Below are 27729 nucleotides of genomic sequence, written 5' to 3'. Positions count from 1 at the left end.
AGCCATCCATTCATGCTTGTCCATCCTAATCTAATTTAAGGTGTTTCTTGTGCACTCATGATCCTAGTAGCTGGTTACTTATAAAGCTCTATTGCAGACTATGTAAAAAGTCACACAGCAAGGCAGGGTAAGAATTCAGCCTTTTATATAGAGAGAAACAATAAGAAAAAAAAAGAGTGAAACCCCCAAAGAGGACAGGGCTAGCGGCGAGTGTCAGCAGCATTGGGACTCTGAGTGGAGCTGTCTCCACCTGAGGGTTATGCTCCATCTCAGCTCAAACTGTCCCATTGGGGCTGCTGGGAAAGCTGGGTCCAAGTTTAGGTTGGGCAGCCAAACAAGGCCATGGCATCAGAGAACTCAAAGAAATTCTGGCAGAGGTTCTGGAAATCCAGCTTCTGGCATTCATCCTCGTTGGGCCACTTCTCGATCCAGGTGTCCTTGCCAATAATGTAGGATAGCCTGGGATGGACAGGCAGGAGGGTGAGCAATGAAGCACAAAATGTGTTCAATTTGTTTGCTCAGTTCCTCAAGGGCAGCCGGGTTTGCCTAAGGGCATGGCCAGCGGGTATGGCAGGCCAGGGGAGGCTGAGTGTCCTCAAACAGCCAGGCGTGGCCCCACTCATTCTCCGTCCTGAACCCCGTCCTGCTTCCCCCGGCCACAGCCCATGCAGGCTGCTCCTCTTCCCCAAGGGGGCTGGGGCTAGCATGGGTTGGCCTGCGGCTCGGGACTTGAAGTGGCTGGGTACCCCCGGTGCTGGGGCCCCCCAGCTCTGGGGCTGGCGGCGCTTGAGGCACTGGGGCCACAGCATATGGTGCTCCTGGGCTGGTGGCACTGGGGCCGCGGCCTCTGGGGCTGGGGATGCTGGGGCTGCAGCGCCCAACGCTTCAGAGCTGGGGGTGCTCAGGTTAGCTGGCCGGAGGGGCCTGGGGCTGGGGCAGGGGGGCTGGCAGCCACAGCGGTCGTGTTGGACCTCCGGTGGGAGGAAAGGGCAGAGGAGGGGTGGTGTCGGGGTCTAGCCTTCCCAAACAGGCGGCTCACACTCCGCCCATGCCTAAGGGTCACATCTGACTTGCAGAGACACAGTGGGTTGCCTCCCCTCTCATAGGTCCAGCCCATGGAGTACAGAGGGACTACAGATCCCAGCATGCAATGCTCCATATACAGCATGAAGATGGAACTTTCAGCCTCTGTGAGCTGCATCTTTGTTGGTGAAACTCATTTTTAGGCGCAGTTTTTACCCTAATTAATTACATTTCCACCCAGTTGAAACCTAAGTGATTTAGGAACAACTTTGGCTGGATGCAGGACCATGAAATTGCACTGACAGTATGATCTGTTCTGGTGAAATAGTTGGGTAGCCCCCGTGAGGAATGGTGGTCCAGGGTTAGACTACGACGCGAACCTGGATTCAATTCCCAGCATCTCGAGATACTTCCTTTTAGTACTTTGGAGAGGTCACCTAAGGCCAGTCAGTGGGAGTTAGGTGCCTCAATACCATTGAGGACCTGGACCGTAGGCTGTCTGTGCCTCAGTTTCCCCATCTGTTAAATGAGGGCAATAACGCTGCCCTGCTTCCCATAGTGAGAATAAATACATTTGCTCTTGTGAGGCCCTTAGAAAGTACAGTAATGGGGGCCTGATAGGTACAGTAACTCCTCACTTAACCCTGTAGTTATGTTCCTGAAAAATGCGACTTTAAGTGAAACAATGTTAAGCAAATCCAATTTCCCCATAAGAATTACTATTAAGTTCCAGGGAAAAACATTTTTGCAAGACAAAAGGCGTTATATACATTTTAAACAGGCAGTTTAATACAGGTACTGTACTAGAGTTGGGAGGCGCCGCTGCCTTCCCATTCTCACTATGGGAAGCAGGGCAGCGTTAAACTGTATTGTATTAAACTGTCTGTACAAACTCTAGTACAGTACCTGTATTAAGCTGCCGTACCCCACCCAGGCACAGCCCACTGGCACTGGAGAGGAGGCAGGCAAGGAGGCTGAAGGTGCTGTAGGTTAGGAGAAGCACCTTGCGCAGCACGGCAGCTTCCTCTACTCTGCAAGCACCAAGGGTGAGGAGGCTCAACCCTCAGCCCGCCCCCTTCCCCCAAACCCCCACCCTTAACCTGCCTCTTCTCCCCTCGACCTCCTCCCCCTTTACTTCCCACGCTGCATCCTCGCTTCTCCTCCCTCCCTTCCCCACTCCCTTCTAAATGCCACAAGCCACCTGATTGCCCAGGGCAGGAGGGAGGGGAGCCTGCTGACCACAGGGAAAGATTCCCCCTGTTATTTTGTCTGCCTAGGAGGGTTGAGCAAATTCTTTCTTGTCCCCTTGTGGCGACAGGTTAATGCCTTGGAGCATGAGACTAGATTAACCTTGGGGCTTTAGCACTTTCTCTGGCTAAGAGAAATAGCTCTTATGCCGGCCTTTATCCCAAAGGCCATTCAACGAAATTGCACCCTGATTGTAGAAGGGGAGCTCTTACCTGCTTTAATGATTTCCAAAATTTTCATGGTGTAGTAGTCAGAACTGCCCGCTTCTTCACTGCTAACAAGCCTGGTCTTATACACTTAAATAAAAGAGGAAGACATACAAAACACCAGTTGAAGGTCTGCAGTATTTTTCTGTAGCGAATTCAGTGTGTAACTGACTCCTCAAACTGGCTGTGAGAAAGCTGGTGCCATGGTGAGGGCATTAGCTGGAGACTGGGGTTCATTTCCCTGCTCCACCACAGACCTACTGCATGACCTTGGGCAAGTCACTTAGTCGCTCCATGCCTCAGTTTCCCCTTTTGTACAATGGGGATAATTGCACTGCCCTGCTGCATATGTAGTAGTAGGATTTTATATTTGTATTTTGTATGATTTAGAATGAGGGATAAAGAATAATGAGATAATAATGTAGCATGTATTAAATGTATTGCTGTATGATTTGATCAGATGCTGCCAGCCACCCTTTTGGAGTAGGAGAAAGGAATGGCCTAATAGGCCAATTGGCAAAGATGCATCAGCTGGAACCTGTGTCTGGGCTGATTTCAAGGTAGTAAAAAATGTTTTAAGCTCACTACTTTGTTGTAGGCTTAGCATTTTAAAATAAGTAAAAGAGTGTCATGATTGTTTTCTTTTGCATTGTAACTTGATATTCTTGTTCCAATGTTTTGTGTAAATTGATTCTGTTTCACGTGTGAATGAGGAACGTATGTATTAAGGCAGGCCTGCACAACTCGTAAAGCAGCGAGGGCCACATTCCTCCAAAGAAAACAGCCGAGGGCCGAAACCTCCCGGCCCCACAGAAACACCCCGCCCCAGGGCCGTCCAGCCCTGCAGAAATAAACCCTCCTTCCTCAGTGCCGCCCCACCAAAACAGCTGTGGGCCAAAAAGGAAGGTTGGGGGTGGGGTGGTGATACTTTATTTTAAATCAACCGGGGGCTCCCAGCTGAAGAGGTGGCTGGGAGCCCTCAGGGTCAAATTAAAGGGCTCAGGGCTCCGGCGGCTGGGGGAACCCGGCAAGGCCGGTTCTAGGTGTTTTGCTGCCCCAAGCAAAAAAAAAACTTGTCTGCCCCCCGTCCCAGCCCTGGGCTCCCCCCTCTACCCCCCTGCTGCCCCAGTCCTGGGCTCTCCCCCCACTGACCCACACCCCCTGCCGCCCCAGCGCTGGGCTTCCCCCTTTCCTCCCCCCACCCTGCTGCTGCCCCAGCCCTGGGCTCCCCTCCACCAGTGCCTCCCCCCCCCCACACCTCCTGCCTCCCCGCCCTGGGTCACTGGTAACGCTCCCAGGGCGGGTCATTCAGCAGGAATTTTGGATGTGCACAAAACACAGACAGGATTGGTTCCCATATGGTTACAGAGGTGCAGTAAAGTGGAACAATTTTCAGCTTGTGTGATTGGAAGATATCTGGATGCATATTATAAGACTGTCCTCCATAAATGAGGAAAAGCTGAGGTGCCTTTATTATTCTTTGGTTCCACTCTTTCTTTCTATGGGGAATTTGCCAATGCAATATCACTGTCTTCCTGAAACAAACAAAAAGGCAATGGCTGTTGAAAATAGCAATTCCAGTGCTAATAAGCATTTCTTGCTCAATTTTATCCTGCTTTTTCTAAAGCAAGTTACAGTGGATCAGTATATTTGGTTTGGGAGAAATGAAATAACAGCTGCCCAAACTGAGCTTGAGCACTCCTGAATTTTGAGGTGTTCAAATCTGGAAGGCAGGTGCTGGGGGGGCCTATGGGCTCCACGGGGGAGCATGGCAGCAATGTATCTGGAGCTGCATGGAGCCAGACACGCTGGCCTGAGTGGCACGGTAAGGGGGCTGGGGGTTGGAGAAGGGGTAGCGGGTTCCGGGGGGCAGTCAGGGGACAGGGAGCAGGGGTGGTTGGATGGGGCAGAGGTTCAGGGGGGCAGTCAGGGGACAGGCAGCAGTAGGATAGGCATGGGAGTCCAAGGGGTTTATCAGGGGACAGGTAGGGGGTGAGGACCTGGGGGAAAGTTGGGGGGGTCTCAGGAGGGGGCAGTTGGGGACAAGGAGAAGGGAGGCTTAGATAGGGGGTGGGGTCCCAAGGGGCATTTGGAGCAGGGGTCTTGGGAGGGAGCAATCAGGGGACAAGGAGCAGCAGCATTTAGATGGGGGTGAGGTTCTGGGTGGCAGTTAGGGGCAAGAGTCCCAGGAGAGCGGTATCAGGGGACAAGGACCAGCGGTGTTAGATAGGGGGGTGGGGGTCCTGGAGGGCAGCGGGGGCAGAGGTCTGGGGAGGGGGCAAACAGCGGCTGCATGCCGGGATTCAAACGGCTCTGGGCTACCCGCAGCCGCGGGGAGCCCTGAGCCCTTAACATCCCAGCCGCGGCTGAGAATCTCTGCGGGCAGCCCAGAGCCCTTTGATTCCCAGCTGCAGCTGGGATTTAAAGGGCTCTGGGGCTCCCCGCTGCTGCGGACAGCCCAGAGCCCTCTGACTCCCAGCCGCAGCTGGGATTTAAAAGGCTCTGGGCTCCCCGGGGCTGCGGGCACCCCAGAGCCTTTTGATTCCCAGCCGCGGCTGAGATTCAAAGGGCTCTGGGCTCCCCGCCTCTGCGGACAGCCCGGAGCCCTCTGACTCCCAGCCGCAGCTGAGATTTAAAGGGCTCTGGGCTCCCCGCAGCTGCGGACCGCCCAGAGCCTTTTGATTCCCAGCCGAGGCTGGGATCTAAAGGGCTCTGGGCTCCCCGCTGCTGCGGGCAACCCAGAGCCTTTTGATTCCCAGCCACGGCTGAGATTCAAAGGGCTCTGGGCTCCCCGCCTCTGCGGACAGCCCGGAGCCCTCTGACTCCCGGCCGTGGCTGAGATTCAAAGGGCTCTGGACTCCCCGCGGTTGCCGGCAGCCCAGAGCTCTTTGCTTCCTGGCCGTGGCCGGGATTCAAAGGGTTCTGAGCTGCCCGCAGAGCGCCGTGTGCGGGGGATTTAGAATCCCCTCGCGGGCCGCACAGTGAGGCTTTCCGGGCCGCATGCGGCCTGCGGGCCGCGTGTTAAGGGATATTGCTGAATGAGATGTACAGGGGAGGAACCAGAGACAGACGCAAGGGCGCCAGGAGGCTGAACACGCCCCTGTTGAAATGTCTGAGGAGGGCAGATTGACAACTCTAAAGATGAGACAGGCACCTATCCATGGGGATAAGATAGCTGTGATAAAGAATGAGGAGGACTATTTAAGAAAACAAGCACTCAGACAATAATTGAATAAAACTCATTGGTTCCAGTGAAGGAAAGTCACTCTATAAACAGAGTGTCTTGCCATGAAACCCTGGGTTCATCCTGCCAAGACTTCCCCGGAGCATCATGTCGCGACCGATGGAACCCAGCTCCTCCATACCCATGATCCACCTGGCTGGCCACTAGACTGATCTGGACTGGTAACTATAACATCGACTAGCAGGAGTGAGTGTGTGTGTGTGTGTGTGTGTGGTGTAATTGAATTCATGTGTTAATTGTTGTATCTTCAATAAACGCGGTGTATTGCCTTTTCCCCTGAAAAAGATCACAGCACGGGCGGTTGTGAGGATAAACATATTAAAGATTGTGACATGCTCAGATACTAGGGAAATAGGGGGCAGATAAATACTTAGGGTTAGATTCAGGGCCACCCAGAGGGGGGAGCAAGAGGGGCAATTTGCCCCAGGCCCCGGGTCCCGCAGGGGCCCCCATGAGTGTTTTTCGGGGCCCCTGGAGTGGCGTCCTTCACTCACTCCAGGGGGCCCGGAAAACTCTTCCGCTCCCGGTCTTCGCCGGCAAGGGGTCATTCCGCTCCGGGTGAATTATCGCGGAAGCGGGACCCGCCGCCGAAGTGCAGCTGGGTCTTCGGCGGTAATTCGGCGGTGGGGGGCCCTTCCATTCCGGAACCCGCCGCCGAAGTGCCCCAAAGACCCCTGGCAGGGGCCCCCCGCCACCGAATTACCGCCGAAGAGGCAGCTGCACTTCGGCGGCGGGTCCCGCTTCAGTGGTAATTCAGCAGGGGGGGCCCTTCGGGGCACTTCGGCGGCAGGTCCTGGAACAGAAGGGCCCTCCGCCGCCGAATTACTGCTGAAGCGGGGGCCCCCCGCCGCCGAAGACCCTGGGCTCCCGGAATCCTCTGGGCGGCCCTGGTTAGATTGAATCTTAAACAGTCATCTGATTTTATTCATTTCTGGGAGCTTAAGGCCCCAAAATCTCAGGTTTCTGACCCAGCAGATCCAGACCTTACCCCTGATTCAGCCTCAAAGGCAAACTTTACAATCCAAATCGAATTCCAAACCCTGTCTCCTGGAAAAAAGATGCAGCAGATCCAAATCACACATTTACCATAATCCACTCCAGGTTCACAGGCTTCCTCTATTCGTCTATTCAGGGTGATGGGACCCTCTGTCTTCTGCTGCATGAAGCAGCTTTCTATGGGGAAGGAAGATGGGGAGAGAATCACCAAGGGAGACCATAGTTTCAGCTCTGTTATTAGTGACCTACAGGTGCCCACCTATCTGAATCCTGGGTGAGCCGCGCTAACCCACACAGTGACCAGTGACAGGTCCACCTCCTCCGACAAGGGAATGGCCATGGAAAAAAAAAAGAGAGAGTGCTCAGCACCCACCAGCTACAGCCATTCGGCGGGGCTGCCGATCAGCTGTTTGGCAGGTGGCAGGAGGCACTTGGCAGAGAGCAGCTGGCGGGGGCCTCTGGGGAGGGGGCAGAGCGGGGCCAGGAAGTGGCAGAGCAAGGGTGAAGACTCAGGGGAAGGGGCGGCATGGGGGTGGAGCACCCACCAGGAAAAATAAAAGTCAGTGCCTGGGTTATGGGGCACGGTAAAAGAAGAAACAAGGGATGGAGGGGTAGGTTGCAGGGTCTAAATGAGGCGATCCTGAGCAGACAGACTCAGACAGCTCTGCAAAGGAATCAGTAGATGTTGCCCAGAGGAACTCTGCCTGGGTGTATGAAATAACCAAGGACCATAACTAGGCCTGGCAATCCCAGCTAGCTTCCCTCTCTGCACTGATGGATCTCTGCCTGGGTCAGCGCCAGGAGGGGCCTGGTCACAGGACTTAGTGGAGCAGCAGATGGGGAATCAAAGGTGATGGGAAGGACAGATCCGGAGACTGAGCGCCTCTCTGTATCTCCGGCAGACAGCAGGGCTACAGCAAGTTCCCCACTGAACAACGGCCCCACTAATGGGTCTCCACCCTCTTCTAGAGGATCCCTTCAAGAGTCAGCGGGGAGTGGAGCCTCCATGGATCATTCAAACTGACAGTGGGGGGCTGAGGGGTGCCAGCTGTGGGCATCCTGTAATGAGATGACCCAGATATTTTAAAGAATACCTGACTTCACGTCACCACCCCCCACCCCCACACTGGATTCCAACCATTGAAACAGCTGGTATGTTTCCACTGATGTTTCAGAACCAGGGAGGAGCATCCCTGTTGGAATGGCTGGAAACCCAGCAACTCCTGCATCCCAGACTGCCCTGCTTCCATGTGTGCAGCCCCACTTCATGGTGTGACGGGTTCAGTCACGGAGACCCCCTTGGGACTGTCACCTGATGTGCTGAAACTACCTTTGAGCCCGTTTTATTTGCCACCTTGGGACTTTAGAACCCTGTCTTGTCAAGCAAGACAGGCAGCCTGCTGCAACACAGACCCAGAGTCTGAACCACACCCCCAAAGCTGCAGTTTAAACTGAAAGGAGCTTAGCAAATACTCCTGTCTCCAGCACCCAATGGGATCCAAACACCAAATAAATCCATTTTACTCTGTATAAAGCTTATACAGGATAAACTCATAAATTGTCCGCCCTCTATAACACTGATAGAGATATGCATAGCTGTTTGCTCCCCCAGGTATTAATTACTCGGTTAATTAATAAGCAAAAGTGTTCTTATTAAGCATAAAAAGTAGGATTGAAGTGGTTCCAAGTAATAACAGACAGAACAAAGTAAGTTACCAAGCAAAATAAAACAAAACATGCAAGTTTAAGCCTAATACATTAAGAAACTGAATACAGGTAAATCTCACTAAGCTTCTTTCATAGACTAGACTTCTTCCTAATCTGGGCCCCATCCTTTCCCCAGTACAATCCTTTTTAGTTCCAGCTTAGGTGGTAGCTAGGGGATTTCTCATGACTGGCAGCCCCCTTTGTTCTGTTCCACCCCCTTTTATATCTTTGGCACAAGGCGGGAATCCTTTGCCTCTCTCTCTGGGTTCCCACCCCTCCTTCTCAATGGAGAAGCACCAGGTTTAAGATGGATTTCAGTATCATTTGACATGTTCACATGTCCTGTAAGACTTCATTACCTGCTGGCTGGCACACAGGTATACAGGAAGGCTTACAAGTAAACAGAGCCATTTACAACCAATTGTCCTAGTCAATGGGAGCCATCAAGATTCTAAATTACCATTAATGGCCCACACTTTGCATAACTACAATAGGACCTCAGAGTTATATTTCATATTGCTAGTTTCAGATACAAGAATGATACATTCATACAAACAGGATGAACACACTCAGTAGATTATAAGCTTTATAAGGATACCTTAGAAGAGACCTTTTGCATAAAAGCGTATTCCAGTTACATTATATTCACATTCAAAGTATATTTTCATAAAACATATGGAGTGCAACATCACACATGGATCTGCTGGCTTCACCCAGCCCCCAAGGCCCTGATGGGCAGAGAGGAGGAACTGATGTCTGCAATACCCGCTCCCTCCTAGGTCACCCAGCTAGCTAGAGAAATTCTGCTTCTACGTCCTGCTGCCAGCTCTCCTGCAATTGGCAGGTGGGGTTGCCATTGGAGAAGAGAAGGAGAGACCACAGGTGAGGGTAGGTGGTCAGGGAGGGTGGAAACCGTCTGCAAATGTGGGGGAGAGGGGATAGGAGAGGGAGTGAAGGAAGCTATTGAAACTCTGTGGGCGTGAGGGGCAGGATTCAGGTTGGGAAGGTGGGTCCTGGGGGTTCCTAGTGCCTCCAAGGCCTGTTCTGCTCCCTGGCCCGATCCCAGACCCTGCAGATCCTTCTGAGTCCTCTCTTGCCTCTGCTCCCCAGGCGTGCATCCCCCACATATTTCCACTGAGGGTACCCTCACCCCAACCCTGGTCCCACACATCACCACATACAGGAATGGTATCAGGGACACAGCTGGCCAAGAGTCAGAGCTCCAAGCTGGGGGACAGACCCAGGGACCATCCTGCCTGTGGCTGCCGTGAGCCTGTATCGCATGTGAGAATCACCCAGAGCCCACAGGGAAGGAGGGCCCTGATCGGTGATGGAGGGGGCTGATGCTGGGGGGTGGCCTTGGACTTCATGTTTGCTGATAAAGCTGACACGGGAGCCCTCACCAGAGATGTAAACAGAGAGAGGACTCTCCTTACCTTCTGCACAACAGCAGACGTCCCCATGACAGATCTTCCTGAAGAGCCCGCTCTGGTTAGACGGGTGGTAGAACTTGGTGCACCGGTCATCTAGAGAAAGATCAGAGACATGGATCATTCCCCGTCCCACAGAGCAACGACCATGGTTTACAGCACCTAGGAGACAACCCTGAAGCCCTTACTCAAGCAGAAGTCCCACTGGGTGACCCTGGGGAAGGGAGCAGCAGTCTGTGGGAACGACTTTCTTAGCTATAGGAAACCATCAACTTGAAATGACGGGCTGGTGCTTGTCGGAGACACTCTCTTAATCACGCTAGCAGCAAATTTAACTCTGGAGGTAAAACGGGGGGAGAGGGCAAGTAGGATAATTATTGCCTGTAGTCAGAGGTTCCCCTTATTATTTTGTCTACCTTTGCATGGGTGTGTTAAGGTGATGAGTGTGACCATATAATTCCAAAACAGGAGGAACAGGGAGGTGAGCAGTAAACCAGACTAGATGATCAGGATGGTCCCATCTGGCCTTAAAGTCTGAGTCTAAACCCCGTGTTCTAATCCAGTAGTTCTCAACCAGGGGGAAACATACCCTAGTGGTACCACAGGGGGTATGTTAACTTATCTAGATATTTGCCTAGTTTTACAACAGGATCTAGAGCCCTTCAGCAGGACTGGGATCCCGCAGGGCCTGCTACCATAATAGTGGAAGCAGGATAAATATTCAACAAACAAACAGCGCAGGAGTGGGAGTAGATCTTATGGGGCGGGATGAGAGCAGGATTGAAAAAATAGTCCTCATTCACCTCCAACAATACCAACTCCACGGCGAGCAGCTGCCTTTCTCTGGCCACACAGCTCTGAAGGCAGCGCTCCCACCAGCAGCAGCTCAAGTCCCCTAATATCTGTGCGGCTACTGGTGGCAGCATTATCTTGAGAGCTGGGAACCTGGCCAGCAGCTGCTGCTCTCCAGCACCAAATGACAAGGTTCACAAGTGAAAACAGGCTCACATCTCACACTGAAATGCAAGTATAATATTTATCTTCCAATTGATTTATTTTATAATTACATGGTTAAAAAATGAGGAAGTCGGCAATTTGTCAGTACTAGTGTGGCTGGGACACTTCTGTATTTCTATGTCTGATTTTGTAAGCAAGTCGTTTTTAAATGAGGTAAACTTGGGGTACGCACGACAAGTAGAGCAGGAGTAGTGTAGAGCAAGACATGGGGATTCAGGACGCCTAGGTTCTATTTCCAATGGTGGGAGGGGACTGTGTGCGCGGAAGCTGTACTTAGAGCTCTGAACTGGCAATCTGCTCCCAGCTGTGCTCCTAGCTGTCTAGGCCTTACCTGATGAGGGCAAGTCTCTTACCATCTCAGTGCATCCCCTCTGTTACAGGGGGATAATGATGCCTAAGTACTGCAGCAAAAGACTGCAAGAGGTAATGATACCAATGTGACCCAGAGCAGAATTTGAAGCCAGGTGCCTTGAATGGTGAGGAGAGCTGCGATCTGTTACCTATAGTGTAATAATCATAGACTGTGACGGATGCCGGCTGAATGAGACCAACTTCGAAAAACTGGTGAGCTTTAAACTGCAGGCATTCATCCTCTGTGTGAGAAACCTGGGTGGAGTGGAAATAACAGGATTGTTTAGGCTGAAGGGTGGCTGGATGGAAGAGAGAGAATGAAAAAGAATAAAAGAAGGGGAGATGTTGGGGAAAGAAGAGGGGAAAGAGAAAGTGAGGGAGGTGGAGGAAAGAAGAACTAGAGAAGTGAAAGAAAAGAAGTGAATGACACAGAGAAGAAAATTCAGCCTTAATATCAGGTGCAGCATTTCCCATTAAAGTCAATGGACCTACATCCACATACACCAGCTGAGGGTCTGGCCCATTCAGTTGATCCTAGTGGAAAGCCTGAATCTGGGCCAGTGAATCAAATTCGGCCATGAGTTGCAGTTTGTCAACCTGCTGATGTCTGTGGGGATGCCAGGGTGTATCTGGGAGTGCAGTTTGGCTCAGCAGGAGCCCATGAAATTAACACAGGATCAGAGAAGCCCCTTGTCGAGTCTTTACCTTGTCCAGGTAGATTACGAGGTTGCTTCTGTCGGACGGGGCTTTGTTGATTTCAAACTTGGAAATGTATCTGTTGACCCCTTGGGAAAGCTAAATGTGAATAAGGAAAAGCAAGAGGCATTGTGGGTAAGGCAGCGTGTCTGTAAAAGTCCTGCAGCTGGGTGAAAAAATCCCACCATCTCACCACGTGGCTCAGTGGTGTCGTGCTTGTGATCACGTCTTCCACGATAGGATCTGCATGGAAGATACTAGCCTGCTACTTACTCCACACCTAGGGTTGCCAGGAGATTGGTTTTTGAGCAGAACATCTGGTTGAAAAGGGACCCTGGCAGCTCCAGTCAGCAGCACAGCGCGACTAAGGTAGGCTCCCTGCCTGTCCTGGCTCCGCACAGCTCCCAGAAATGGCCAGCGTGTCCAGCTCCTAGGCGCAGGAGTGGCCACAGGGGCTCAGCACATTGCCCCTGCCCCAAGCACCATCTCCGCAGCTCCCATTGTCCAGGAACTGCGGCTAATGGGAACTGCAGCGGCGGTGCCTGCAGGTGCGGGCAGCACACAGAGCCCCCAGGCCCCTTTGCTTAGGAGCTGGAGGGACATGTCACTGCTTCCAGGAGCTGTCTGAGGTAAGTGCTGCCTGGCTGGAGCCCGCATCATGAACCCCCTTCCGCACCTCAATGCCTGCCCCAGGTCAAAACCCCCACCCTAATGCCCTCCCATAGCCTGCACACACCCGCAAATCAACACCTTGCCCCAGCCTGGAGCCCCCTCCTGCACCCAACCCCCTCATCCCTGGCCTCACCCTAGAGCCTGCATCCCCACCCGGAGCTCTAACCTGCTCCCTACACCTCAACCTCATGCCCCAGCCCGGAACCTCCTCCTGCACTCTGAACGCCTCATTTGTTACCCCACTCTGGAGCTCACACCCCCAGCCAGAGCCAGAGCCCCCTCCCTCACCACAACCACCTGTCCCAGCCCGGTGAAAGTGAGTGAGGGCTGGGGAGAGTGAGCGATGAGGGGTGGGGGATGGAGTGAGCAGGGGGCCGGATGCTGGAGAAGGGGCGAGGCAGGGGCGGGGTCTCAAGGAAGAGGCGGGGCAAGGGTGTTCAGTTTTGTGTGATTAGAAATTTGGCAACTTTATCCACAGCTAATGGAGCTGGTACTCTCGCTGAAACAGTTCTGCTTTTCATGATAAAGGTCCCAGGTTCAGTGACCTCAGTGTACATATGCACAGTGCTTACGTGTGTAACGAAAGAGGTGCCGGGGCTTAAGCAATTTTTTTTTTACTTTCATAACTGAAGCACCAAGCCCAGAGGTGCCGGGGCTATGAACTGCCAAGCTGGTTATGGAGATTTGAACACCCATCCCCAAGGAAACTGAGCTGAATCCCAAAAAGGCCCCCAAAAACTGCCCGATGGAGATGACATTTCATCACCAACCTGGAGAGACCTGGTTGCTGTTTCCTAAAGCTGTTACCAATTCTTAGAACCTTCTGGTCTCCCTCCAGGTTTAACCCTGGAGCCTGACTATTCACTTGCTGTATTGGATTTTCTCATCTGAAAGCCCCAGTCGAGCCATTGCATTTTGTATTATGTTCCCTGTTCTCAGATTACACTGACGTACTCTCTTAAGATCCTCCACGTCCGGTGAGAAGCCCGTGAGCATGGAGACATCGATGATGGACATTGTGGCATCAACCACACCGAGGAACCTAACGAGGAGAAGAGAAAATACCCTTTTGATCAGAATTCATCACTTGAACATTGATTTTGTGATCGCTCCACCAGCTCCTGTTGCTTTATCATAATTTTTTTGGCCATTCCATAGAAAAATTCATAGCCCAGGAGTCTCCATCTACCCCCTGCATCTGTCCATCTATTTATCATCTATCATTAAAGGGGATTGTTCTCACCTGATGCAGATTTTAATATAGACTGAACGCAAGGCTCCTTCTGGCTTCTTAACTGGAAACATTGCAGAAGAAAAAAATTAATTCATCTCAATGTAAATTTCATGCCAGAAAAACCCTCTTTTGTTTTTTAGGTGTATAAACATGGCTTAGTAATCAAACAGGTCCTAGAATAGGTGTGAAAAATCCGTCAATAAACCTCCCCTCCCCTCCAGCAATCCATAAATAACTCTTCCTGTCACTGGCACGCAAACTAAAAAGCCTCTCCCAGCTAGGGTGACCAGATGACAAAGATGAAATATCGGGACGGGGGGGGTGAGGGGGCGGGCGGAGGAAAAAAAAAAGCTGCTGGAGTGCCCCCCCCACCGCCGCCAGGCGGCACAGCCCCATCTCCACCCGACTCTGGTGGCCGCAATAGCTGAACGTGCCCCGGCCCGGAGCTGCCAAGCCCACGTGCTGTTCTAGATCCCCGGGGCTGCCTGGCCGCTCCATGAGCCATGGGCGCGGCGCAGGAGGCCCAGGTCTGCCTCGCCTTCTACCGGGGGCTCGGGTGGAGGGAGCCGCTGCGGGATCTCTGCCGGGCCGTGCTCACCTTCCTGGGGAAGCTGGACTGGAGCAGTTCGCAGGGTGAGTGCTGGGGACCACCACCTCCCCCCAGGCTTGCGCCGCCATACAGCTGATCAGTGCAAGCCTGGGAGGGAGGAGGAATGCGGCGTGCTTGGGGAAGAGGCGGGGCCAGGGCAGGGATTTGGGGAGGGATCCAATAGGGGAGGAGGGGGTGGGGCTGGGGGTAGGGGGGGGTGAGAGCCCCCCCGGGCTCCACCTGTGCACCAGAGCGGAGGGCAAAATTGCTTGTTTGTCCAGTGCCCCGATCGAACATCTGTCGGGATGTGGGACAAACAAGCAAATATCGGGACAGTCCCGATAAAATCGGGACGTCTGGTCACCCTACTCCCAGCTGAGTGGCACAAATGAAATATAGTCTAGGGTTAGCAGAAAGAGGAGACTGAAACAGAGAGAACCCGTGGGTGTGAACTCCTTGGACAGCTGAGAAAGTTAAGAACAACTTACGGGTGACTTCTGTTTCTGTAACAAGCGGTGCCAAAATCCTGGATCCCTCTATCATATGCGGACCTAATGTGTGGTCATGTCTCCCTCTAGTGGCCAGTCCTTTACTCCTTTAGCCCAAGTAGCAGAGGCTTGTGTTTTGGGTGCTGAAGATCCTGACCTCTGTCCCATGCTGATTTCACACCCATGCTGTCTGGAAATGTGTACACTGGAAGTTTGGGTCTGTACCCAGACTTCCTGGCATGGGCTCATCTCTGTTTTAGAGGGAGACAATATCCAGAGTAGCTGGCCTGTGTTCCCATCCACATCCGATGCTCCAACTCTGCTGCTAACAAGTGCTACGATGAGAGAAGGCAGCATCTGCTCCCTCATCAGGAATGACCATGCATTGGTTGCAACCTAGAACATGTAGTAGCTGGAAATATTATTTAGTGCCTGCCCTATGGGTATAATTTTGTAGGACTTGGGAACTGGGAGAGTTTGAAGAAGCTTCACAAAAATACTTTCCAAAGTTAAGAATGTGATTGCAGAGATGGTGGTTGGTTTACACATTGGTGTAAATCCGCTGCTGTCCATGGAGTTAAACTGGTGTAACTGAGCCAAATTTGTCCAGATCTGAGGATTGACAGCAAGCTTCAGAAAAGAAAAGACAAGTGGTTACTTACCGCCCTGGGCTTCTTCAACCGATACCCTCAGGTCAAATTTCTTACACTGAGATTCATCCTCCCGTAGCTTTGCATTATAAATCGTTATTACAGTTAAGGTCCCTTGTCCAGTTCCTTCTGCCTTCACAGTGAAGTCTTCATTCCATTTGGTCTGTAAAGTTGATCCAAGGTTAATTTTCTTTTGTACTTCATTATTATTATTTAAAGATAGGGCAAATGAAGCTAATGAAGAAAATGAAGCTGGTGAGATTGACAGTCACTCACCCGGAGGGGCTGGGGGGACTCTGCAGAGACAATAGCATGAAGGAGAAAAAAAGTTACTTCCCAGGCAGTAACTCTTTGATCTCCAGATGTATTGCTTCTCCAGAGCCAAGCCTAAATAGCAACCCATCCCCTCCTACTTCTGGATTCAGCTCAAAACCACACACTCCAGGCCACTAACCCTGGAACAATTTACCTTGGGATGTGTGAGGCAAACCCCACCCAGCCCAGGGCTGCTCACTCAGCTGCAGCGACTCACCCCTCCAACGGAGCCTGCAGTGACTATCCCTGGTCAGGGCTCAGGCCAGATGACCCCCAGGCACAAGTATTTCACTGTCCCCATCAGAGCTGAGAGTTACTCTGCACAACAGCACTAGTCGGCCAGGGACCTTCCTCCGGCCTTGCAGTGTTACAGAGTCCCCAGGCTTCTGACCTGCACTTGATCCAGTTCCTGTTCCTGCTCCAGCCATGCCCGAGCCTTGTTCCAGCTCACTTCAGCCTCCTCTGTGCCCTGCTCTGACCTTGCTCCAGTCCCGCTCCAGCCTGCATCCACCTCCTGGCCCCCCAGGCGCTCGGACTGATTCCAACCTGACTTTGACCGTTGGCCTGCATCCGAACTCTGACTTCAATCCTGATTTGGCTTGTCTGTGGATTCTGACCCACGGCCTGTCCCCAGACCCTGATTTCAGCATTGCCCTTGGCCCAGTACAGAGTCTACAGCCAGCTCCAACCACCAGGCCTGACTGCCTTGAACCTAGGGCCTGACAGGATGTGGTGGATTCTCCATCACATGAAGTCTTTAAGTCAAGACTGGATATCTACCTAAGAGTCCCCTCACAGCTCAGCTAGAAGTTACGGGCTTGATGCAGAAATTAGTAGGTGAGGTTCTCTGGACTATGTCATGCCGAAGGTCAGACGAGATGATCATAATGGTCCCTTCTGGTCTTAAAAATCTGAGTCAAAAGTGTGGATGCATTTGGATCTGGTGCTGGGAATAGGAATTCCCCTCCCCCTCCCAAAAGGGTTTGGATAGGAGGTTCTAGTCAAATCCCCTTTATCTATAATTAGTGATCTGTACTAAATCACACAGAGAAGCACGATACCTCTGCTGTTCGGGCCACCAGAGCATTGTGATTTAAGATGTTGTACTTTTTTGGACTAGCACGGCGTGGCAGGAGAACAGTAACGTTCAAATTCAGGTCTTTGTGCTGCGGAATGTCTATCTGGTACTGCGCAAGAGCCTGGAACACCATGATGGTCGCCTAGAATACCAGAAGAAAGACAAGAGGGTTACACCATATTGTCCTATTGCGCTGAACATCTGACAGCTTCTAAATAGACTTTTTAATGAAGAAGAACCAAAAGTACAATGAAAAGAAAAAAAGTTACTCACCTTTTGTAACTGTTGTTCTTCGAGATGTGTTGTTCATGTCCATTCCAAGTGTGCGCACGCACGTGCACGTTGGCCGGAAGACTTTTCCCTTAGCAGCATCTCTTGGGTCTGCCTGGGTGCCCCTTGGAGTCGTGCCCTCGTGGCACCTAATATATAGCCCTGCTGACCCACCACCCTTCAGTTCCTTCTTGCCGGCTACTCCGACAGAGGGGTAGGAGGATGGGTATTGGAATGGACATGAACACTACATCTCAAAGAACAACAGTTACAAAAGGTGAGTAACCTTTTTTTCTTCTTCGAGTGCTTGTTCATGTCAAATCCAATCAGGTGACTCCCAAGCCAAATCTAGGAGGTGGGGTCGGAGCTGTCCACTGATTGGAGTACTGCTCTACCAAAGGCCGCATCGTCTCTGGCCTATCTAGTAATCGCATAAGGCACAGTGAAAATGTGTATGGATGACCACGTGCCGCCCTGCAGATTTCCTGGGTGGGAACTTGAGCCAGGAATGCTGTTGATGAAGCTTGCGCCCTTGTGGAGTGTGCCATTATCGGGGGCCCTGGGATCCCTGCTAGATTGTAGCACTCATTAATGCAGGCCACAATCCATGATGAAATGTGCTGGGTTGAAATCGGCTGACCCTTCATCCTGTCCGCTACTGCCACAAGAGCTGTACCGACTTCCTGAATGGTTTCATCCTCTTGATGTAAAAGGCCAGTGCTCTGCGGACGTCTAGAGTGTGGAGCCTCTGCTCCCTGCTACTCAAATGAGTTTAGGGTAGAAAACTGGGAGGAAACTGTCCTGGTTGATGTGGAACTGCGACACAACATTTGGGAGGAAGGCCAGATTGGGCTTGAGCTGAACCTTGTCCTTATAAAATACGGTGTAAGGCGGCTCTGACATTAGGGCCCTCAGCTCAGACACCCTCCGGGCTGAAGTTATCGCCACCAGGAACATGACCATGTAAGAAAGAGCAGGGAGTATGTTGCTAAAGGGTCAAAGGGATGCCCCATGAGCTACAGAGGACCAAGTTGAGGTCCCAAGCAGGAACCGGTTGGCAGATGTGCAGGTACAACCTGTCAAGGCCCTTCAGGAAGTGGCTGACCAAAGGGCTAGCGAAAATTGAACGGCTCTGTACCCCCAGATGGAAAGCCGAGATGGCAGCCAGGTGCACTCTTATAGAAGACAAGGAGAGACCCTCCTGCTTCAAGTGGAGAAGATAATCCAAAATGTGGGGCACTGAGGCTAGTGCCGGAGGCAAGTTGCACTGTGCTGACCAGATTGAAAATCTCTTCCACTTGGCCAGGTATGTGGAGTGGAGGGTTTCCTACGCCGAGAAAGAACTGTCTGACTTGTTCTGAATAGGAAAGCTTGAATGGATTCAGCCATGGAGCCTCCATGCTGTGAGATGGAGCCACTGCAGGTTCAGGTGTTGGAGATGCCCGTGATCCCGACTGAGAAGGCCTGGGAAGAGTGGCAAGGTAATCAGGGCTCCCATGGACATGTCTAGGAGAGATGTGTACCAATGCTGATGGGGCCAGGCTGGTGCTATGAGAATGACCCAAGCCCAGTCTCTGCAGATCTTGAGCAGGACCTTGTGGACAAGCGGTATAGGCAGCAAGGTGTATAGAAGAGGTCCCCCACAATGGAAGAAGAACGCGTCCGCTGTGGAAACCAGATTATGATTCTGGAAGGAGCAGAACTGCTGACACTTCCTGTTGCGCCACGTGGTGAAGAGGTTGATCAGGGGACAGTCCCACCTCTGGAAGAGTGAACATTGGATGTCCAGGCAAAGGGACCACTCGTGGCTGTGGAACGACCTGCTGAGGTGGTCCGCCAGCTCGTTCTGGACCCCAGGAAGGTACGACGCCTATAGATTGAGTGTTCTATACAGAAGTCCCATAGCCTGAGGGCTTCCTGGCACAGGGGAGAGGAGCGTGCACTCCCATTTGTTGATATAGATCATCCCAGTCATATTGTCCGTAGTGACCGATACACATCGACCTGTTAGATAAGGGCGGAATGACTGACACGCTAGGTGCACCATTCTGACCTCCCTGACATTGATATGAAGATGGAGATCTGTCTGCAACCAGAGGCTCTGAGTCCTGTGGTCCCCCAGATGAGCTCCCCAACCGAAATCTGATGCGTCCATCACCAGCACTAGGGATGGCTGTGGGGCAGCAAAGGGAACTCCTGAGCACACCTGCTGAATGTCCGTCCACCACGGGAGCGAGTCAAGGATAGGGCGAGGCAGGGTCACGATCCTGTCCAAGCTGTCCCTGGCAGGTCTGTGCACTGACACAAGCCATGACTGAAGCGGATGAAGCCTGAGTTTGGCATGTCGTACCACGTATGTACAGGCTGCCATGTGCCCGAGAAGCTTCAGGCAATTTCTCGCAGTGATGGTGGGGAACTGCATGAGTCCCTGGATCATGGTGTTGAGGGCCTGAAATCTCACCTGTGGGAGCAATGCTCTGACTTGTGTTGAGTCCAGTACCGACCCTATGAACTCTATCTCTGGACTGGGGACAGAGTCGATTTGGCTTCATTCAGTAACAGGCCCAGATTCTTGAAGGTGGCTCTGATAAATGCCACCGGCGCTTCCACCTGAGCCCTGGAGTGGCCTTTGACCAGCCAGCCGTCGAGGTACAGAAACACCTGCACCTGATGTCTCCACAGAAAGGCGGTGACGACTGTGATGCACTTGGTGAATACTCAAGGTGCTGCTGACAGGCCGAACGGGAGGACAGTAAATTGGTAATGGGAACCATTGACCAGAAACTTTCTGGGGTAGTACGCAATTGTTATGTGAAAATATGCACCCTTCAAGTCGAGGGTGGCATACTAGTCTGCTGGATCCAGTGAAGGGATGATGGAGGCCAGGGAGACCTTGTGGAACCTGAGTTTCCTCACAAACTTATTGAGGTCCCGCAGGTCCAGCATAGGCCTGGCCTTTGGTATTAGGAAATAGCGGGAATAGAAACCCTTACCCCTGTGTTCCAGTGGAACCTCCTCCACTGCCCCTAGTGCTAGGAACAACTGCACCTCCTGAATGAGAAGTTGCTCATGAGAAGAGTCCCTGAAGAGGGATGGGGAAGGGGGCTGGGAGGGCGAGAGGGCACAGAACTGGATGGAGTATCCCCTCTCTACCATGCAGAGCACTCAGTGGACCGATGTGATATGGGACCATGCACGGTGGAAAGGGGATAATTGGGAGGAAAAAAGGTAAGACGGGATAGATCCAGTCTCTGGTCTGGAACGCCATCCTCAATCACACCCTCAAAAGGCCGCTTTAGGGCCGGCCAGAGCCTTGATTAGCAGAGGGATGTTGCCTCCTCCTGCCACTCCGGTTCCTCCTCCGAGAATTGTCCTGGTGGTTCTGCTGCTGGAACCTTTGAGGAGGTTGCAGGCGGAAGTGTCTCCACTGTGTGGCAGGGGTATGCAAGCTCAAGGATCTGAGGGTCGCTCGGGAATCTTTTAGGCTGTGGAGCCATTTCTCTGTCTTCACTGAAAACAGTCTCACCCTCATACGGAAGGTCCTGAATGGTTCGCTGGACCTCATAGGGTAACCCTGAGACTTGCAGTCAGTGCCCCCCCCCCACATAACCACCCCCGTTGTCATCACTCTAGTGGCAGCATCTGCAGCATCTAAAGCTGCCTGCAACGAGGCCCAGGAGACTAATTTCCCTTCTTCCACCAAGGTGGTGAACTCCAATTGGGAATCTGAAGGGACAAGCTCCGTGAACTTCACCATTGCTGCACAGGTGTTACAAAAGTACCTGCTCACAATGGCCTGTTGGTTAGCAATATGGACCTGCAAACCACTAGTCGAGTAGAGCTTTCTACCCACAAGATCTAGGCATTTAGCATCCCTATTCTTTGGGGAAGGACCTTGGAAACCCTGTCTCTCCCACTGGTTAGCTGCATACACCACCAGTGAGTCCAGCGGCGGGTGGGAATACAGATGCTCAAAGCCTCTGGTGGACATGAAATACCACCGCTCACTGCATTTGGCAGTGGGTGGCAGGAGGGCCTGATGCCGACATCAGTACCAGGGCCATAGGTGTCTGCATCAAGGTCGACGTCAACAATGGTGCAGGCGTGGGAGATGGGTGCATCGATGCCGTGAAGGCTGCTGCCAAAGTCAGAGCCGAACACGGTGCCGGAGTCAATGACTGGGCCGGAGGCACAGGGCAGATGCACCATGGAAGGCAGTATGAATGAATGAAGATGTTGCTGATCGTGGGCCCTGGGTTCCTTCCTGGCCCTGGTTGAAAAGCCCAGGGGGTCCAGAAGGGCCACTGAGGTGGGTTCTGCCACTGTGGAGGCCACGCCTGATGCTCTCGTCTGTCTCTACCCAATCTCACTCTACGACTTCTGCTCCTTCCCGAGCTATAGGAGTCAGACTCAGACTCCAAGGTCTCAGACACTGAAGACCACAGAAGAGCTGATCTTCAATGCCTCGAATGTCGAGAGCTCAGGGAGTGGGTAAGCTCTCTGTTGGAGCGGGTAGGCACAGATGGACAAGGCAAAGGGGAGCACCTCGACATCATAGCCGGCTTCCCTTTAGAGTGCACTGGAGGATGCAGCTATGTCGGTGCTGAGGGTTCTTCCCTGGCAGGAGAGAACAGTGCCGTCAGATGGAGGAGGTGCCAAGCAGCCTGGTACGCTTCTGCCATGGACAGGAGGTGCAGCTGCTGCGTAGGCACCGATGATCGAGATGGGGTTGGACTCGACTGCCACACCTGGGCAGGAGTCAACATGGTCCCAGAAGGAGATGCCGAGGAGTGGCCCGTCTGAGGTTGGATGTCTCCTGGCTTAGCCAGAGGAGAACGGTCATCTGGCTTTTTTAGTGGGTCTCAGCCTGTGGTCAGCGGACCCTTGGGGGTCTGCAGACTATGGCAAACGGGTCCGAAAAATAAGGCAACTTACAGCGCTGCAGCTGGACCGTACAGCTACTCCTCTGTAGCGCATGTGGTGAAGCCGCTCTATGCCAATGAGAGAGAGCTCTCCGGTCAGCATCAAAAAGCCACTCCAGTGAGCGGCAGAAACTATGTCAGTGGGAGAAGCTCGCCTGCCAATGACGCACTTATGCCAACATAACATATGTCACTCGGGGAAGAGGCATGAGCAACAGACATTTTGACGACATAAGTGGTAGTGCAGGCATGGCCCATCCCTTTAGTAGTGTGTCAGAAGAGACACCTTTAAATTGGGGCATGAAGGAGACAGGGAAGAGGACAGATACCCAAACATATTCTTCAAATTGATCTAGAACGCAGTAGTCACTGGCAACAATACATTGCTTCCAGATTCTGAAATGCAAACATGAAATCCTCTTCACCAGCTCATACTCCAGATTACCAAAGCACTGTGCAAGTTGTGGGCTGTGCTTATTAGTATTTTAAAATTAGGAGTGTAACTTTTAAATAAAGACACATTTCCTATAAATGAGAGAAAGTTATCGCGTGACTAATCCAAATAATTTTGCTTTATGCATCAGTAGGTGAGAGCTTGAGAATACAGCAGGTTTGAAGGAGAGAGATGGCTTCCGCTGGTTTGCATTTCTTCTTGTAACTCATGAGGACACAGTCCAGACTATAAACAGAAAAATAAGGATTGGAAAAGCGACAGTCCTCTACCCCGCCATCAAAGAGGCATAAAACAATCGTGCAACTTAAAGACTTGAGCTATGGAACACTCAAAGTTTTCAACAAAAGGAAATTCTAAATAATTTCCTGTGTTTGTTTTACCATAGTTTCATTCTTGCACAGGACTGGCTTTTAGAATTCATGTACTAGGTATTTCTCACCTATGGTCACAACTCTGTTTGTAGCATCACAATTAGCTGCTGTAGATTGTGTTGACCCCTCTATGACCCCACTGCTGCTGCTTCTGGCCGCCCTGCCGCAGTCCCTGGGTGGCTCGAGCCGCTTCGCCCAATGCCGGCTGTGGTGCTAGGGGGCAGTCACCCTGTGGCACCTGCAGGCAACACTGTGTGCCCCACAGGGCGGCCCCCAGCCCGATTGTCCCCTGCTCGGACCCTGCCTGGCCCAGCCACAAGGTGTGGGACCTGCTCCCTTGTGACACGAACCGCAGCAGCCGCAGGGCACAACGTGCTGCTGCCATGGCCGGCTCTAGGATTTTGCTGCCCGAAACAAAACAAAACAAAAAGATGGCCGGAATGCCGCCCCTGAAAATGTGCTACCCCAAGCATGTGCTTGGTTTGCTGGTGCCTAGAGCCGGCCCTGTCTCTTATGCAATCCCTATCTTGTTGTTGTGTAGGTACAGAAGAAGGTAATGGCAACACTGAAGGGCATGGGGGGGTCTCGGTAGCTGCCCTTTGTTTAGTTAGGCAGGATGGAACATGTGATTCAAGGCACGAATGGTGTTCCATAGTGATCCCATTGTGTTAAAAATGGCCTAGATTGTGAAGAGACTCATAAGTATTTGTGTTCCATTTTTATCAATACTTAATAAAAGAAGAGGACATATTGCATTGTACACTTGTTCTGAGGTCCAGAAGGAGGTGAGAAGCAGACCAGTTGAAAGTCTCTGAGTAAATAAAAAAGAAGGAAAAAACAGGGGTGATGTCCTGGTAAGGGTCTATTACAGACCACCCAATCAGGAAGAGGAGGGAGATGAGGCATTTCTAGAACAAAAACCGGAAATATTTAAAACACAAATCCTGATGATAATAATGGGGCATTTTACCTACCTAGACAGCTGTTAATAAAGAAATATGGCAAAAAAACAAAATTATCCAGTAAGTTCCTGGAATGTACTGGGGACAATGCTTTGTTTCAGAAAATGGAGGTAGTAACCTGAAGGACAGCCATTTTAGACTTTATTTTGACCAACAGGGAGGAGCTGGTTGTGAATGTGAAGGTGGAAGGTGATTTGGGTGAAAGTGATTATGAATGATAGATTTCATGAATCTAAGGAAAGGAAGGAGTGAGAATGACAGAAGGAGGACTACAAAAATCACACTTCAATATACTCAGAGAATTGGTAGGTAGCCACCCATCAGGAAAATATCTAAGGCATAAAGGAGTTCAGGAAAGCTGGCAGTTTCTCATGGAGACAATATTAAAGACACAACTGCCAATACAAAGGAAAGATAGGAAGAATAGTAAGTTTTTTAATGACCTGAAAATCAAAAAGAAATCCTACAAAATGTGAAACGGATGAATTATAAGGAGGAGTACAAAAGAATAGCATATACATGTAAGGATAAAATCAGAAAGGGTAAGGCACAAAATCAGTTATACATAGCAAGGGACAAATGTAATTGGAATTCTTTTTCCATATGGTTTACTGCAAAGTGTGTCATCACTCTGAATGCTTTAAAGGCAACATAACTTCCAAAATCAAGAGTTGGCTCTACATATGGCCCTACATATGACACCACACTGTATTAAACACAATAAAAATTAATGTAGTTGATTTGTCTGGCAGGACATGGAAATTAAGTATAAATTTCAATTCATTGTAAAAGAATATAAAAATCAATATTTGTCATACAGTTCAATAAGGTTTCATCAGGCTTTTTGATCAACCAAATTAAAAAGCAAAGGAAACCAACCAACCACACTCAAGGGTCACTGTGCATTCTCCAAGGCAGTTTCTTCTCTTTCTTTGTTTGGTGCTTTTATTTTATATAAATTCAACCAGGAGCAGATAAAGTGTGGTAAACTGAGAGAGGGACGGAACCAAAATTCAAAATGATGTTGAGAGAATGAGAAATTCTACACTGGAGCAAATGTAGCCACCTATTGAACTGCTTGCTTGTATGGGCCCAGATATTGATATGTATTTAGGTTCCTAAAAGCTACTGATTTCAGTGCGAGTTAGGAGCCTAAATACCTTTGAGGATCTTGTCCATGTAATTACAGCACATACCTGGTCGGCAGCAGATTGTGAGGTATGCTGCAGTCACATTGATGTCATAATAGTGCTTGCATAATCTTAACTGACTATCCTGGCCATGACAGACTGAGAGGCCAGCTGCCTGACAGTACAGGAGCTCTTTAGAGAAAGGACTGTAGGAAGTGGTGAGAAAAGACTAAAACATGAATAATCTTGTGAGTGAACAGGAGGTAACAGAGAGGTAAGGGTCAGCATTGTATTTTCTAGATCCAGTCTATATTCATACACACATTCAGAAAGCATAGGCATACAGATAGATTAGTTGTAATGTTCTCCATTTCTATGACCAGAACCTCAGCTGCTGTAAATCAGTGTTGCTCTGTTGTCTTCCTTGTAGCTGTGTCGATTTACACCAGTTGAGGACTTGGCCTACAGCCTGTGGACCTGGAAACTTTCCTGAGAATCTCAGTTTCTATTGAATGTTATGGGGGAGGTCTGACTAAGCAAAACTCTTAAAGCATGTGCTTAACTTTAGGTCTCTTTGTTGGCTTAGAGTTAAGCATGTGATTAGGATGCTGAATCAGGGTGTAGGTGCCTTAATATGGATTTAGGAGCTTAAGTTTAGGCACCCAGTTTTGAACATTTGGGCCATAAATAATTATTCTGTATGCTATCAAACCTCATCAACTGATAGTAAAGAGGGAAAGGAAGATTATTTTACATGGGGATCTACTTGAAATGAGCAAATTTTCTTCATTATGATTTCCCCCCAAACACACTGGGTCCTTCAGCACACAAACCTGGTCATCAGGCGGAAGGAAGAGGATTTACATGATTCCCAGGTCGTCTTCTCCTCACAGTGTTTGGGCACCTGCAGAATCTTTACTGGATAGTGAATTAAAGAAGCCAGCACCAATTCTACTATCAGTGGTAACCAGCTAAATCCTTTTATTTAATTTCAGGTGTTTATAATGAGGTTGTTTCCCTCCTGGCACACATAGCTGACCAAGATAAGGACAGAATTGCCCTCAGGATTGCCTCTATAGCTAAGACCAAGCTGGCTAGTGTTGTGAGAGTTCTGCTGGAGAAACTGCAACAGGATAAGGTAGGGCAGTTTCATGAAATTAAATCTGCTTTCCATGTGTCCACACCAAATTCTGCCTGACTTCCTGGGGGAATGCATGGGGGTAATTCAGTATAGAACTTGGCCTGGTGCACCAGCAGCGTAATCAGTATTCACCCTTCTATCCTCATCATGCAAAATGCTGTTATTACAGATCAGGCTGATATAATGCTCTATAAAAAGAGCATTGTCTGTTTACACACAGTGGAGTACATGGGTTGTATATAGTAAAAGTACACTATAGGACCTGCAGTAATCTCTTCCAATAATACTTTGCCCTTCTTTAGCATCTTCATCCAAAAATCTCAAAGCACTTACCTAATACTAGTGAATTAAGACTCACAGCACCCTTGTGAGAATGGTAAGCATGATCCCCATTTACAGATGATTTGTGTCACAGGGAATTAAGTTACTTGCTCAACACCACTTAGCAAGTTAGTAAAAGAATGTGAATAAAACCCAAGTGAACTGACTCCCTGCTCTTATTCCTAACCAACACTCATGTCATCATAAGAAAGATTATTGAGATTATAGCACTGAAGGGACCTTATCTATATATTTTCTAGTGGGGGGATTCTGCAACAAAAAAATAAAAATGATGCGCACAGTATTTTAACACTTCTGTAAATATACAATATAATTGCACCAGTTCAAATTATTTATTTCAAAATCTCTGTCAGCAAGTATGTCTGTATCAATACAGACAACAAAAAGGATTGAGGAAATCTTTTTTGACAAATAGATTCCTTACTATGCATATTAATACAGAACTCTGAGTAACAATTCATTTCAACTCACTACAGAGCCATATTTCTTGCACCCTTCAGGGCTTGGTGGAGTCAGGGGTAATGGAGGAGCTGAGGGAGAGGGAGGTAAATTGCTGGGAAGGAGCCTGGGTGTGAACTTGGAGGGTTGCTGGGTATGGATGGGAAAGGTATGGAACAGTTTTTTTGGGAGGGGTGGGGAGGAATTGTTAGGGAGCTCTCCCCATGCAGACCCTGGCTGACTCCTAACCTCTCCCATTCAGTAAGTCATCTGCCCCTGTCTCCATGTGTTCCTGGACCCTCATGGGTCCTTGTACCCCTTGTCCACATGTGTTCCTCCACCCCCACTCAGACACCCACTCCCCCCGCTCTATGCCCCACCCAACCACCCCCTGTCCCTGTGTAGCTCTGCACCTCCTCCCCCATCACTATGTGGCTCTGAACCTCCCTCCCCCCTGTAACCCTGGGTCTCCACTCCCATTCAGCCCCTTCCCCAGTCTGTCTTCCCCCACTAGCCCTTATGAGCAGAACCGAACTGCTTGTCTTGGCCTCCTAGTACTTTAATTATTTGAATTACTTGATTAATTATGAATCTTTTGGTTTTAAAGAATAAAATTGTTGCCTAATCCAGAGCTACTTGTATTATGTAGCGCTTATGTATTCATAAATTATCAGTGACAATTTTCAATTAAACAAATCCTCCTGACATTTAAAAAATTAATGGAAGGAGCTTCTCCCCAGTGGAGCTGTGTGTTC

General features: G+C 50.4%; 1 protein-coding gene across 3 annotated transcripts; it reads right to left on the bottom strand.

Moving 5' to 3' along the window:
* Positions 1 to 122: 122 nt before the first annotated feature.
* On the bottom strand, positions 123 to 26633 carry LOC123375430 (complement C3 alpha chain-like). Of its 3 annotated transcripts, none has more exons than XM_045026297.1 (11): positions 26528 to 26633; positions 16928 to 17086; positions 15564 to 15714; positions 13834 to 13885; positions 13545 to 13632; positions 11928 to 12017; positions 11372 to 11477; positions 9861 to 9950; positions 6808 to 6894; positions 2484 to 2567; positions 123 to 459 (listed from the first exon to the last, which is right to left on the bottom strand). In XM_045026297.1, exons 2-11 carry the CDS (start codon positions 17075 to 17077, stop codon positions 275 to 277), a joined length of 1083 nt encoding a protein of 360 aa, XP_044882232.1. In that variant the 5' UTR covers positions 17078 to 17086; positions 26528 to 26633; the 3' UTR covers positions 123 to 274. The 3 variants fall into 3 exon arrangements, with proteins under 3 accessions (XP_044882232.1, XP_044882231.1, XP_044882233.1); XM_045026296.1 differs by lacking the exon at positions 26528 to 26633 and adding an exon at positions 25887 to 26031; XM_045026298.1 differs by lacking the exon at positions 26528 to 26633 and adding an exon at positions 25120 to 25269.
* Positions 26634 to 27729: the final 1096 nt, after the last annotated feature.

Source organism: Mauremys mutica, chromosome 8 (genome assembly GCF_020497125.1).
Source record: "Mauremys mutica isolate MM-2020 ecotype Southern chromosome 8, ASM2049712v1, whole genome shotgun sequence".
NCBI lineage: Eukaryota > Metazoa > Chordata > Testudines > Geoemydidae > Mauremys > Mauremys mutica.
This window is presented reverse-complemented; position numbering and strand designations above follow the sequence as displayed.